Source organism: Bos taurus, chromosome X (assembly GCF_002263795.3).
Source record: "Bos taurus isolate L1 Dominette 01449 registration number 42190680 breed Hereford chromosome X, ARS-UCD2.0, whole genome shotgun sequence".
NCBI lineage: Eukaryota > Metazoa > Chordata > Mammalia > Artiodactyla > Bovidae > Bos > Bos taurus.
The window spans coordinates 97423068-97438011 of record NC_037357.1 but is presented as its reverse complement, the minus strand read 5'-3'; the positions used below and the strand labels follow the sequence as shown (position 1 = coordinate 97438011).

General features: G+C 41.5%; 1 protein-coding gene and 1 pseudogene across 7 annotated transcripts in view; both read left to right on the top strand.

The window, feature by feature from the left end:
• The window catches only part of ZNF674 (zinc finger protein 674), a 34218-nt gene extending 30470 nt beyond the window's left edge, over window positions 1–3748 (top strand). For all 7 annotated transcript variants that reach the window (XM_010822057.4, XM_059883379.1, XM_059883380.1 and 4 more), the window contains one exon: window positions 779–3748. In XM_010822057.4, the coding sequence (XP_010820359.1) occupies window positions 779–2271 (1493 nt within the window). In that variant the 3' untranslated portion in view covers window positions 2272–3748. The remainder of the gene's footprint in view (window positions 1–778) is intronic.
• The window catches only part of LOC132344328 (ATP-dependent RNA helicase DDX3X-like), a 90527-nt pseudogene that overhangs the window by 25089 nt on the left and 50494 nt on the right, over window positions 1–14944 (top strand).

Sequence of the window (14944 nt, the reverse complement as noted above, 5' to 3'; positions counted from 1 at the left end):
CTTCAGACCATCTTCAGTTTCCTTTATCAATGTTTTAGGTTCTCAGCGTATTAAGTCTTTCACCTCTTTGGTCAAGTTTATTCCTAAGTATTTTATTTTTTGATGTGATTTTAAAAGGGATTTTTTTTTTTTTTTTTTTACTTTTCTGATATTTCACTGTTAGTATAAAGAAACATAACCAGTTTCTCTGTGTTAATCTCGTATCCTGCTACTATGCTGAATTTATCAGTTCTAGTAGTTTTTGTGTGGAGTCTTCAGGGTTTTCTATATATAGTATCATATCAGACTTTTAATTTTTTATATATAATACCATTCTTCCCAGTTTCTTTGACCAGTGGGGAGTCTTTCTAGTTCATGTTTAATAAGCATGGATACCCTTTGTGGTTCCTACTTTAAGTGAAAATCACATTCCAGTTTCCTGAACATTTGTGCCCTGTGGTCTGGATTCCCCAGTAAATCCTCAAGCTTCAGTTTTTGTTCACCCCATCACTTTAAATTCTCATTTCACTTTTGATGTCTAAAATTTATATTTTCTTGGTCTTGAGCTTGACTGTGAATTAAATTATTTTTGTTAAATATAGGCCAGCATTTCTTTGTATTTACAGTTGAGGGAAGTGGTGGAGTATAGGGAGGGTGGTAGAATATAGGGAGGGTTCATTCACATCAGCTCAGGTCCCTTAATAGGAGTTCACAGCAGGGCATTTATGAATGAATTTTGTCCCATAACATTATCATAGAAATACTTACAAGTTTGATGAATCATTGCATTTTTCCCTAGAATTCTGGAAAGTTAATGACCAGACAGATAACCACAAGGAAAGCCAAGACAAACTTCTATGGCAAGCTGCATCCATAAATAAGGAAACACTGAAGGATAAAAGTGGCCAAGAATTCAGAACATATGGAGAAATCATTTATCCAAGCACAGGCTTTGTTTCTATAGGACAAAGACTCACTAAATATTATTCATGGGGAAAGTGTTCAAAACATAATTTCAATTTTCTTAGTCAAAGTAGAAGCTGTGTAAGAAAGAAAGGTGATGAATGTAAGGCATATTGGAAATTATGCTTCCATTCTAATCTTGATAAAGCTCAATCTGGAGAGAAATTCTTTGAGCCTAATGAACATGGAAAAGCCCTCCACTGTAAGCAAGCTCTTAATAAAAGTCCAAGAATTCAAAATGGGGAGAAACTCTATCAATGTTCTGAATGTGGAAAAGTGTTTATCCAGAAAGCAAACCTTGTTGTACATCAGAGAACTCACACTGGAGAGAAACCTTATGAATGCTGTGACTGTGCAAAAACTTTCAGCCAGAAGTCAACCCTAATTGCACACCAGAGAACTCATACAGGGGAAAAGCCATATGAATGCAGTGAATGTGGGAAAACATTTATCCAGAAGTCAACTCTGATGAAACATCAGCGAACTCATACAGGAGAGAAACCATTTGTATGTGGTGAATGTGCAAAAGCTTTTAAGAGTTCATATCACCTTATTAGACATGAAAAAACACACATTAGACAAGCATTTTATGAAGCTATCAAATGTGATAAGTCCAGGCTTATATATCAAAGGACTCATATGGGTGAGAAATCTGAGTGCAATAAACATGGGAAAGGCTTTAATGAGACACCCACACCCATTAAACATCAGCTAACTCATACAGAAGAGACACTTTATGAGTGTAGTAAATGTGGAAAAGGCTTCAGGGGAAAGTCACATCTTTCTGTTCATCAGAGAGTTCATACACGAGAAAAATCCTATGAATGTAGCATATGTGGGAAGACTTTCAGTGGAAAATCACATCTCTCTGTCCATCATAGAATTCACACAGGAGAGAAACCTTATGAATGCAGAAGGTGTGGGAAAGCATTTGGTGAGAAGTCAACCCTTATTGTACATCAAAGAACTCATACAGGAGAAAAACCCTATAAATGCAATGAATGTGGGAAAGCTTTCAGTGAAAAGTCACCACTGATTAAACATCAGAGAATTCATACAGGAGAGAGACCCTATGAGTGTAGTGAATGTAGGAAAACGTTCAGTAGGAAGTCAACTCTCATTAAACATCAGAGAATTCATACAGGAGAAAAACCTTATGAATGCAGTGAATGTGGGAAAGCTTTCAGTGTGAAATCAACTCTCATTGTACATCACAGAACGCATACAGGAGAGAAACCTTATGAATGCAGAGAATGTGATAAAGCCTTCAGTGGGAAGTCAACTCTCATTAAACATCAGAAAAGTCACACAGGAGATAAAACCTATTAATATACTTACTAATAACCTATAATATGATATAATAACATATTATAACCTATTAATATATTAATATAGAGATAATTTCACTAGTTATACCTCATTATATATCAGTTCATCCTGGGGAGTAACCTTATAAATATCAAGAATGTAAAAAACTTCATATACTATTTAATGTTCATTTAACTTAAGAAAGCAGAAAAGCACAATTCCAGAAGCATCTGATAAATGTGACCAATTTTTCATCCAGAATTCTTACACGAGTGGAGAATTATATATCAGAGAATTCAGAAGTGACAAAACTGTGAATATATTGATACAGAAAAAAATTTACAAAGAATTTAAATGTCATTGACTATCAGAGTATGCTGAAAAGAAACTAAGAATTTAAAGTCTAGAAAACTGTTAGAAGTTATGAGAGAAATATGTTCCATATTCTATACCACACATTTTGTGGGAAAGGTCTAGAGGTTCCAAACAAGCACTCAGTAATTAAGACATGTTCACTGTGGAGTAAGTATGACATTTTTGAAAGAAAAATATAAAGTATAAAATTACTAATCCTAGCTATGGCAAACTACGTTCACTTCTTAAACAAATAGGAAAATTCCTCCCTTAAGTGATATAAAGGGGGATGAGTCATCATGATCCCTGAAACAAGCACTCAAACAGGAGATCTTACACATGTTCATCAACACTTTCAGTGTAAAATACAAACCCCTTTCAGAAAAGGCATATAGTAAGCTTTAACACACCTCACTTAGGAACATAGCTTACAACTTAATATTTAAGGGTGACCATTTTATGGTTACATTTTATGCCTCATTTTATTAGTCAATAAAAATTTTTAATTTTCAGATTATCTTCCTTAACACAATATTATTTGAAATAGGAAAAAAATTGACTATCCAGTAGTCAATTGATTCAAAATTGACATATCAATAAGATAGAATAGTATGCACTAATTAAAAGTGTTCTTGCTGCTGCTGCTAAGTCACTTCAGTCGTGTCTGACTCTGTGAGACCCCATAGATGGCAGCCAACCAGGCTCCTCCCTTCCTGGGATTCTCCAGGCAAAAATACTGGAGTGGGTTGCCATTTCCTTCTCCAAAAGTGTTCTTATGTTTGAGGATTTAAGGAAATGTTCATGATAATTGGCTAAGTGAAAAAAATTTTTAAATGTACCACATGATTTACATTGTAAAAATGCATTGAGAATGGATATGCAGCATTATATCAGTGATTCTGGGTGGCAGAAAAATAGTTGTATACTGAGTAAAATTATATGCACATATATGTATACAAATATATTTTATATTTGTATGTGTTTTAGATTGTATAGGTGGACACAGAACAAAATGCTTAGAAGGAAATATACCAAATTATTAAGCAGATTATCCAGATTATTACTTGGGTGTTAGGACTGTTGATTTTTTAATTTTTAAATGTAGTCTCCAGAAACTACCAGTAAAATAAATTGTTTAAAGTAATCTTGGGCATGCTTGATTCTGTCTTTCCATCCATACTTTAATGTATGACATCATTGTTTTCTTAAAATAACCCCATTTTCATGTATGTGTATATATTCCTTATTCCTTTTTCATGTGGTTATCTGAGGGTATGGTTTTGAGTATATGTTTTGCATCTTGACAGTGAATATCCTGCAGTTTTAATATCTGTGTGATTTTTTGGATAAAAATGTGTTTCCATAGTTATTTACTCTGTGACCACCAAACCTCATTACATAAATTATCAGCTAACAAACTTTACAGGTGAGGTAGTAAATTGGTCAAAGGTACAAGTAATGAGACAAAACTGACTTCTGACACCAAATAGAAATCTCTTCAACTGTGATACTTGTGAATGTTCCTATTCCCTCTTTGCTCCTTGTCCTGTTGTCAGCAGTTTTGTCAGGCACATCCTAGGTGACTCCAGTGATTTATGCCCTATATAATCCTCTCTGCTTAAGTGTAGGCAGAACTGAGACTTGCTTTCAGCCAATAGTTTATGGCAGAGGTATAGGATGTCACTCCCATGACTATGTTATGTTATACAACACTTCATCTTAGGAGACCAGAGAGAAAATTTCCTTGCTGGCCTGATAAAGTAAGCAGCCATGTTGAAGAAATACATGTGACAAGGAATTGCAGCTGGTTTCTAGGCCCTGAAGGCACCCTGAGCTAAGACAGTGGGACTTGGGTGGCAAGCTCATGCAGGCAAGAAAAGTAGCAATAGACAGCTACTTTTTTCCCACAAGGAGCTCGCTGATTGGTAAATGGCATAGGACAGATTCAGAGATGTATAGCAGCCAAGAATCTTATGTGCTAAAGAGATCAGCTTGGAGATCAGACCCCACTAGTGATTATGGGCCCAGGTAATTATCAGAGTTTCAGTTGGAACTTCTGAAGAACTTAGGAGGAAATTCATAAGAAAATATAAGTTAATCCCAATAATTATTTATTTTTTTGCTTAGTTTTTTATTTTCCTGGAGTTTCTAACAATGCTTTTAAAAATTTTCTTGTTTATTTTTCCAGGGTCATAAAACATACAATCCTATCAATGGAATTCTCCTCTCTGGTATTAGAATTCAGGATAGTTAATAACTTTGAGGGGGAGGACTTAGAAAGGGCAAGGGGAAGATCCTCAATTAGGGTCAATAGCAGGCTAGAAATTTTTTTTCTCTGAAGAATATCTGTCCGCAGAAGATGGCACGCTATGCTCCAAAACCCTCACAGGCTGTACTGTGACTCACAGGGACCTTCCAAAATTTCCATACTCCGTGTCCATCTGCCACAAACACTTCATATGCTAGGTCATTTGGTAATCCACACCTATTGCAAAGTCTATTCTTGCTCTAGGCCACACTGAAAATTGGCAGTTTTGTGGGTTATTCAGTAAATGGAGCAGAGCAGCAGGATAGAAGGAGGTTTATTGTGCCTAGTGCTCCTCATGAGTTATGGGACCCTGCTATCTCAAAAGTAGTATAATTCTCTGACACATATTTCATGACCTTACTCAAAAATCTAAGGGGCTTGTTTCTCACTCTGCATCTTTTCCTGCCACTGACACCTTCAGCCCCTTAGGGCAGCCAGACCATATGGTGCAAGCAACAAGACTGTTGGCACTAGAGCCTGGGCTAACTACAGAACCTTTCCTGCCCTAGGCCCCAGTCAAAGCTGGCAGCCTTTTGTGTCACCTGGAATATGGGCCAAACAAGTATTTCTAGGTGTAAAATGTGTCACCTCTGATCCCAAAGAGGACCTCAAGGTGCTATATTTCTCTCTTGTGAAGTTAAACTTGGTGTGGTTGAGCTTGTGGTAGTTTAAACTTATTCTCTGGGATCCAGCTGGTTTCTTCAGGGGCCAGAAAGATGAAATAAATAGAACTGTGGTAAGGACCACCACCCCTTAACCCCTGACCTGACATGGGCTTACCTGGACAGCTCCACAGTGGGCTTTCTCCAGCTGCCATCCCGGCCTCCTCTCCTCCTTGTCCCAACCTGAAGATCCCATGTGGCTGGGCCACAAGGTATCCTATTAAGGGGAAATGACAGAGGACTTGGTTATGAACACCTGTAGCATTCCGGAACCGAGGCCCGTCCCTGCAGGGCGGGGATGGTCTGGCTTTGGTGACTGCCCTGTGAGCCTAGCCAGTGGGCCCTCAGTGCAGACCATCTACAGAGAAGGCGAGAGCATGACCATCCTGGGCAGGGGGCAAGTGCCATTAGGAATTTCTGACCAGGAGCCTGAGGCCTGACTCATTCAGGGCCCAGACGCCCCTGAGCTGCAGTAGCCCAGAGAGGGAGACACGAGGGGATGTGTACCAGTCACCCTGTGGAGGGTTTCTCACCAACAGAGACCAGGTGGCTGTAGTTCTCCAGCATGACATCCCTGTGGAGGTTCTTCTGAGCAGCATCCAGCTGCTGCCACTCCTCCTGGGTGAAGTCCACAAACACATCCCTGAAGGTCAATGTTTCCTACAACAACACATCCCAGTGATTAGCTTGCAGATGGAGATAGTACATCAAATCAAGTGCCCACTCTGTGCCCATCCTATGTTCTTCATATGTAGAAAGATTTCAGCCCTCCCCACCACCCAGGAGAACCCTGACAGATGAGGACAGGAGGGTTCATAGAGTGCAAGGTTACCTGCCCCGGGTCACACAGGTAGGAACTAGGAATCAAAATCCATGCAGTCTGGTTTCTGCACACACACTTTTAGACACTGCATTGCCTTTCTCTGTGTAATTGTTATACTGTTCATCATCCACAATTTGACATAGTGTAGTATATAGGGTGCTTATATAACTAAAATTATTTTAAACTATGGGAAAAGAGATGAAGTGTTAGAAATATCTCACCCTGGAAGTTCATTCTTCCAACACATATTTATTGACTAGAGACCAAGCTGATAAGTTCTGAGGATTTAAAGATTAATAAAAAACAAACACCTCCTGAGTTGAAGGAGTTACATACATTCTAGTAGAGGGAGAAAAACACCACTTATAAACTTACACATGAAAGGGCAGGAGGAAAGGAAGAAGGCAATGGCAGATGTAGGGCAGGGAATCCAAAAGAGGAAGAACTCAGTTCTGTTTGGGACCGACAGAGAAGGCTTTGGAAGGGATGTAGATCTAGAACAGTTCAAAACATAGCCACTCAATCATGACCAACAGCACTGATTATCAGATCAATCACGAGTCAAAGAACAGGACAGTATCTGGCCTGGTCAGCAAATTTAGGTAATAAAGAAAAGGTCTCTATTTGATCTTATCACCACCAAACAAGGATTTACTTCTCTAACTGCCTGGAGAGCAATAACCCACCCATTTCCATTCTGGATCCCATCCTGTCCCACTCACCCTCGGTGGCCTTAAATTCAAGAAGACATGTTGCAGCCACAAGGCTCCCGTGGGCCATGTGTGGCACCAGTTTACTCAGCTTTGCAGAGGGAGACAGGAAACAGTGGGCCAAAAGGTAGTGACAGGCCTGTGTTGCCAGCAGGAGGACTTTGTACAATCCAGTAGCTCAACCTGCCCCTGCCACTCCCCCCCGCCATGTACTAGTTGAGGTGCCCAGGAACCACACTGTCAAACACAGCCAGTATCTGGCCTAGAAGCCAAAAGCTGCTCCATACACCAGTATCTCTTGTAACAGACCCCCAGGCACACGTTTTGCCAAAAGTTTTACTTTCATTTTAGGTTCAAAGGATTCATTAGCAGAAGAAACCACTCGTTACTCACACAACAATTTGAATATTTAATACAGGATTATCTGACTTATTTTCAATATACAGTCATTAAAAGAAAAGAAATAGAAGCAACAGAGAGAAGTAACAGCATATACATCACCAAATTGGGCCAACACCTACATCCAGAATTTAACAGCACTGGGATGTCCCAAGTAACAGCAATCTGGAGTCCCAATTGGGAGAAGGTCCTGGGCAATGCCTCCACCCCACTGGCGAGATCAAATTGCAGCTTTGGGGGCTCCTCCTTATAATCCCAGGCTGCAAATTGATACCATCATCAGTTTGTGAACAAAAATGCAGCTCTGGTTTTTCTTTAAACTTTGACAGTGCTGTTTATTCCATCTTCTGAGTCACCAGATTTTCCAGACCCCAGAGGCTGGCCAGGCCTCTAAGAACTCAAGAAAATTCCAAGACCCATTCCCTCTCTTATCTAAAGAGCTGCTTGATAGCTGGTAACAATCTGCATGCTCATGGGCAGGCACGTAACCCAGGGAGTGTCCAGGCAGGTCAGAAGCAGGTCAGAGGCCTGCTCCCCTGCCTCTGAAGCCTGAACAAGACTACCTCCATTTTAATTTCCCTAACAGCATATTTTCCAGGGTCCTGGTGAAGGACATGCTCAGTTATGAGAGTTACCCTGGACCCAGGAAAACCCAAATCAATGGCTTCCTACCAGCTATTTTTAGTTATTCGCAGGCCTCCCAGTCCAGGTGCAGTTTGTTTACCAATAAAGAATCATACTGATCCTAAGTAACAATGCCTGGTAATACAGCTGTTATTCCACAATTATTGGATTTACAGAGACACAGAGCTAAAGCCAGGTTATCTCAGATTTCTGTGATGAGGAGAGAGAGTTTTATTCATACTACACTCAGTGTTAATGCTTTAATAATGACAATGAAGGAATTTAAAAACTACTAATAGATCCTACACATACAGGGTCAGAATTTAGTTCAGAACGAAAGCATCTCAAATTGCTGCAGAAAAGAGGTTATTAGCAAAATCTGGCTACGTATTTATGCAGGAAAAAAGCATACCATAAAACTGCATTAGCTACCCCACTCCAAATTCCAAAATAAATTGCAGATGAAATCAGAGATTTAAATGTGTACAGGATAACCATAAAATTACTAGTTAAAAGTTTTTATAAATGCAAAATAGCGAAAGTCTTTTTAAACCATCCCCAAATTCAGAAGACATACAGTTAAAGACTGGCAAACTTGATTACCTAGACATTAGAAATATCTAAATTGAAGAAAATAACTTTTTAAATTCTCAAACATCAATATCAAAGTGGTAATGATATTTGTTTATTATATAACAATGATCTAATTTACTTCATACACTAAAATTCTAACATCTTTAAGAACCACAACCTCCTCCAGTATAACTGGAGGAATGTGAAATAAATTTATAATAGTATACCATTTATCACCCTTCAGATTCTTTTTCTTATTTAGATATAATTGACATATAACACTGTGTAAAGTCTGGATTTCCCTGGTGGCTCAGTGGTAAAGAATCAGCCTGCAATGTGGGAGACTCAGGTTCGATCCCTGGGTTGGGAAGATCCCCTGGAGAAGGAAATGGCAACTCACTCCAGTATTCTTGCCTGGAGAATCCCATGGACAGAGAAGCCTAGTGGGTTGCAGTCCATAGGGTCGCAAAGAGTCGGACACTGAGGAACTGAGCACAACACATACAACATATTGACTTGATACATTTATATTTTGTAATATGATTACCACCGGTAGCATTAGCTAACACCTCTATCATGTCACACAATTATAATTTCTTTTTTTGTAGTGAGAACAATTAAAATGTAGTCTCTTGGCAACTTTGAAGTTTATAATACAGTATGGTTAACTATAATCATTATGCTGGGCATTAGATCTCCATTAATTATTTATACTGTTCAGCTTCTTAAACATTAAACAGGTAAATACCTAGTGCAATCAAGTGTGTAGAAAAATAACAAAGAAGTTATAAATGATTTAAAGCATTGGGTATGGGTGGAGCAACTGGTTAATATACATCAAAATGTATATTACAAATACTCTTTAATGCAGCAGTGCCATTTCTAGGATTTTACTCTTGAGTTTTTGATAAGTCAGTTAAGAAAAGACAACAGAATGGATAAAATGTTCATACCAACAGAAATAATTAGTTGACTAAAAATTTCATTTAGGTTTTTCTGTAAGATGGCATGGAAAAACCTGAATGAACTTTTTGGCCAAACCAATATAAGCAGCTGCTAAAGATACAAATAGATTATAAATCTCAATAGAGTTCAAATATATGCTAATTAAATAGTAAGAGACTCTTTTTTACCTATAAGGTTAGTAAGCATTCAAAAGATAGAGAAGAGCCACTGTTCATGAAGGTATAGGAACATGAGTACTCTTAGTGTGGCAGTAACTATTACATTTTTTTTTCTCATATTTTAACTAGGACTCTATCCTACTGACTTCCCTGGTGTCTCAGACAATAAACAATCTTGCCTGCAATGCAGGAGACCCAGGTTCGATCCCTGGGTCAGGAAGATCCCCTGGAGAAGGAAATGGCAACCCACTCCAGTATTTTTGCCTGGAGAATTCCATGGACAGAGGAGCCTGCCAGGCTACAGTCCATAAGGTCACAAAGAGTCAAACTCCACTGAGTGACTAACACTTTCTTTCTATCTTACTGGAATATTTATATGGCCACATGGATGTTAAAGGCAGCATTATTCATATTAGCTAAAAGAAAAGGGACATGACTCAATTTCCTATGTTCCTGAGAATTCAATAATGGTGGCATGACAGTCATATCACCAGGTGACGTCGCTTCTGATAAAAATGACCTTTGATAGTAAACAAGCTGCATCTGGACTTGGAGGATGACAGTGTTTAAACTGTTATGGCTACACTCTGAAATGGCCATTATAACAATTGGCTGACATGAAAAGATGTCTGATGTATTTTTGTTAAATGATAAAAAGCACTTTAGTCAGAGTGGAGAGTGGAGGGATAGTCAACATTTCTGCCAGAGGCAGGAGGCATGTTCATACTAAGGGATTGACTCAAATCCAAAAATAGCCCATGGCATAAGGGGGAAGAATAAGGTGTGTACACAAGTATGTCAGCATGGGGGAAAGTCCTGTGAAATTGTAACCGAGCAGGACCCTTTGGGGTCTTCCCAGGCAGATGTCCTCCACCTGCCTCTTGTTTGTAGAAAAACTAGTCTCCTAAGCCTTCCCTCAGTTCCAAAGAATAAATTTAATCAAAGAAATGAGAAAATGCAGAAACAAAGGAAAACAGTCAAACAAGACAAAAGAGTAATAGTTAAGTCATTAAACAAAGTCAAATACTTTTAGTTCCTTCTCAAGGACTATAGATAATACTTCTGAGCCATATCCTTTGAGCTGTTTTGCAGAGACGGAAACTCTCACCAGGTGGAAGGAGTTAACTGCATGTTGACTACAAGCACAGAGACCCCCAGATGGGTTGGAACCAGAAGGTCGATAATGTTAACTCCCACTTATCTTACCACAATTTAATCAGAAAAATGTTTACAAGCTGATCATGGATCCTATAATCCCCCTCAGTCACCCTGTCTCAGTCACCCTGTTGTAAAAAAACCTTTTCCTAACAGTCACCAGGGAGGCCGGGTCTTTTAAGCACTAGCTGCCTGGACTCCTTGCTTGGTGCCCTGTAATAAATGCTGCATTTTCCTTCACCACAACCCAGTTTTAGTAGATTTGGCAACCAGATGCAATTTGGTTTGGTAACATGGTGGGGAGTGATCCTTCCTAGCTTGATCCTGCCCTCACAGGCACTACAGCAGGGCACCTGCCCTCATGGCAGTGTCTCTCCAAACACTTCTAACTTTCATCTCTCTCCTCTGATAGGGATTTAACTGCCCTTTGTAACCTGGTCCTTCATGGGTGGCTGGAAGTTGAGTCACCATGCCAGTGTTGCTCTCTCTCAGCTGGGAGAAGCGACAGCACATTGCAGGCCCAGCTCTTGTAGGATCTGCTGTTCTTTGAGCCTTCCTCCTCTGCCCTGGTGTCTGGGCATCTCCTGCAACTCCCCTCAGAGGAGCTTATTCCTAAGGAGGCAGAACCAAACACATTTCTGCAGAACCATCACTTCAGCACCCTATCTCTGCCTCTGACCTGGGAACTTGCCTCCTTATGAGGTCTTTTGTAGATTAAGGAAACCCATGGCAGGTCAGCTGGTGTTTGAAGCTAGTGAGCCGTTGGCTGTTGCCCTGACCCTGGAAAGGCAATGACCACACATGAGATGCCATTAGCAAACCATATGATGAAGCAAAGTTGAAGAAAACTTAAATGTTTTACTCAACACAAGGAGGCACAGTTCTTCATTCTGTGTTTAAAAGGTAAGGGCTCAATTGCTGACAGGGTCTCCTTCAGTGTCTGCTACTGAGGATTTTGGGCCTCTGGATGCGTGCAGGGATCTGGGCCTTTGGACCGCCACCTGGCGCTGGATTCGGCCCTTGCTGCTGGAGCCGCCCACCTGGGCCTGTGTGCTGATGTTGAAGAAGACTCTTGAGAGTCTCTTGGACTACAAGGAGATAAAGCCAGTCAATCCTAAAGGAAATCAGTCCAGAATGTTCATTGGAAGGACTGATGCTGAAGCTCTAATACTTTGGCCACCTGATGCGAAGAAGTGACTCACTGGAAAAGACCCTGATGCTGGGAACGACTGAGGGCAGGAGGAGAAGGGGACAACAGAGGATGAGATGGTTGGATGGCATCACCGACTCTATGGACATGGGTTTGAGCAAGCTCCAGGAGTTGGTGATAGACAGGGAAACCTGGCGTGCTGCAGTCCGTGGGGTTGCAAAGTTGGACACGATTGAGTAACTGAACTGAAACAAAGAGCTTGATTATCGGCAGACAATGAGCTATGACTGCTTTACTTCTTTGAGAGTCCAGCCTCTGAAATCAAAGTCCTCTGCAGGTTTCACTCATTCAATATAAGAAGTGAGTGCCTACTATGTACTTATTCTATGTGTTGGATATACAAGAGTTCCCTGATTGTGTGGAGCTGTACTCTTGCAGAGGAGAGAGAGTAAGCAACAAACTTGATAAGTAAATTAAGGGTATGTTAGTTACAAAGGCATAAGTGCTATGTGGGGGGGGGGAGTGCTACCTGTAAGTCCTTTGCATCCTCCTCAGCCCTAGTCTGGCTAAGGCTCTCTGCCTCAGTTGGGGAGGGTTTTTTTTTCCATTCCAGTTTGAGCAGCTAATAATGAAATGGAAGCTGAGATGTACACAGCACAAGCTTTATTCAGTGGCCGAAGAATGGAGAAGCAGGAACTAAGTTCACAGAGCAACTTCTCCTCACCCACCTGCAGCAGGGATTTAATTTTAAACAGTGAAGACAAAAGGGGGAGGAGTGAGGCTAAAGATGGGGACGCATATGCATTAGTCTAAAGACGCTTACTCCTTGGAAGGAAAGTTATGACCAACGTAGATAGCATATTCAAAAGCAGAGATATTATTTTGCCACCAAAGGTTCGTCTAGTCAAGGCTATGGTTTTTCCTGTGGTCATGTATGGATGTGAGAGTTGGACTGTGAAGAAGGCTGAGTGCTGAAGAATTGATGCTTTTGAACTGTGGTGTTGGAGAAGACTCTTGAGAGTCCCTTGGACTGCAAGGAGATCCAACCAGTCCATTCTGAAGGAGATCAGCCCTGGGATTTCTTTGGAAGGAATGATGCTAAAGCTGAAACTCCAGTACTTTGGCCACCTCATGCGAAGAGTTGACTCATTGGAAAAGACTCTGACGCTGGGAGGGTTTGGGGGCAGGAGGAGAAGGGAATGACAGAGGATGAGATGGCTGGATGGCATCACTGACTCGATGGACGTCAGTCTGAGTGAACTCTGGGAGTTGGTGATGGACAGGGAGGCCTGGTGTACTGCGATTCATGGGGTCGCAAAGAGTTGGACATGACTGAGCGACTGATCTGATCTGATCTGACTGGGGAAAAGGTGGTGCTTTTTCCAAGGGGTGTGGTATTACCCCCTTTTATCATTATTATTATTATTGTTTGGTCTTTAATCTCTGGTCATGGCCACCGGTAAGTGTTATCTAAAATGCTAATGTAATAAAATCAGCGTATACTGAGACCCAGGGTCTGTTGGAGATCTGAAGAGTGAGCATCTCGGTCCCAGCTGGTTTGTAGTTTCCTTTCTAATCTCTGGGCCCTTTAGCAGTAAGATTTCAGTTAATTCCTGCTAAAGGTGGGGGTTGGCATGTTTTGAGTAAGTTGGAGCAGCCCTGGCAACAAAAGAATCCTTTGGGTTTACTGTGTGATTTTGGCTAGGTTTCCAAGCCCTTTTGTTGTTTTCTCCCTAGAAAATGAACAGAAGGGTAGTATCAAAGTACAAACAGGGCAACTATGAAGACAAATGTGAAAAACAGTGCCAGGCATTTAGTAGACACTGAGTAAACAGTGGCTAAATTAATCAATTAATGAAGCAATCACTCGCTGACCCCCGGAGCCCGCCCTTCTCCCACCACAGAGGCCTGGTGACTCAACACCGCCCCCACCCCAGGGGCGGGAGCTCTTTATCCATGGCCCCTCCTCCGACCTTCCTAAGTGGCCAATCCCCAACTTCGCCTCCCCTTAATCCACCACCAAGAACGCGAGATCTCTGGGCGGGTAACACCAACCAGCACCAACTTGCACCTCCCCGGGGTCAGCAGAGCACTTCCGTTCCCCATTGCCTGGGGAGCCTGAGTGCTGCGCACGCGCAGGAGAGGGTTGAAGGGGCGAAGGGCAACCCAGCCAATGGGTAACATGGTACCTTTAGGGACACTGCTTCTGACGTGGCTCCCTCTGAGGTTATATGGAGCGACAAGAGTGCGACCATTTCCCGCGACAAGTAGTACAAAAGGCTGGGCAGACGTCTCGGGTGGCGGGAGGCGAGCAAGCTCCGTGCGGACTGTCATTGCGACCCGGTTCCACCGCCTCCAAGTCCCGCTCCTCTGGTCCTCTTGCGCCGCTGGGCCTCCTTGTGGCTATGCACCCTGGAGAGTTCCCGCCCCTCCATTCCCCAAAGCCATGCTCTTTTTCTCAGAATAAGAAAACCAGCACTGGTCCCCAGCAGCACATAGTTTCGGGCATTTTGGGGGCGGAGCCGGCCCATTAAAGAGGGGTTATGGTCCCAGGTCAGTGGTCAGTCCAGAACTGGCCTAGAGGAGGGGCTGGGCAAGGTTATACTTTAAAAGGTTATGGTCTGTTTAGTTACTATAAAATATTGACTGTATTCTCTGTGTTGTACAATATGTCCTTGTGGGTTATTTTATACATAATAATGTGTACCTCTTAATCTTATACCCCTATATTGCACCCTTTCCCCCTTCCCTCTCCCCACTGGTAACCACTAGTATATTCTCTATATCTGTGAGTCTGTTTCTTTTTTGTCAT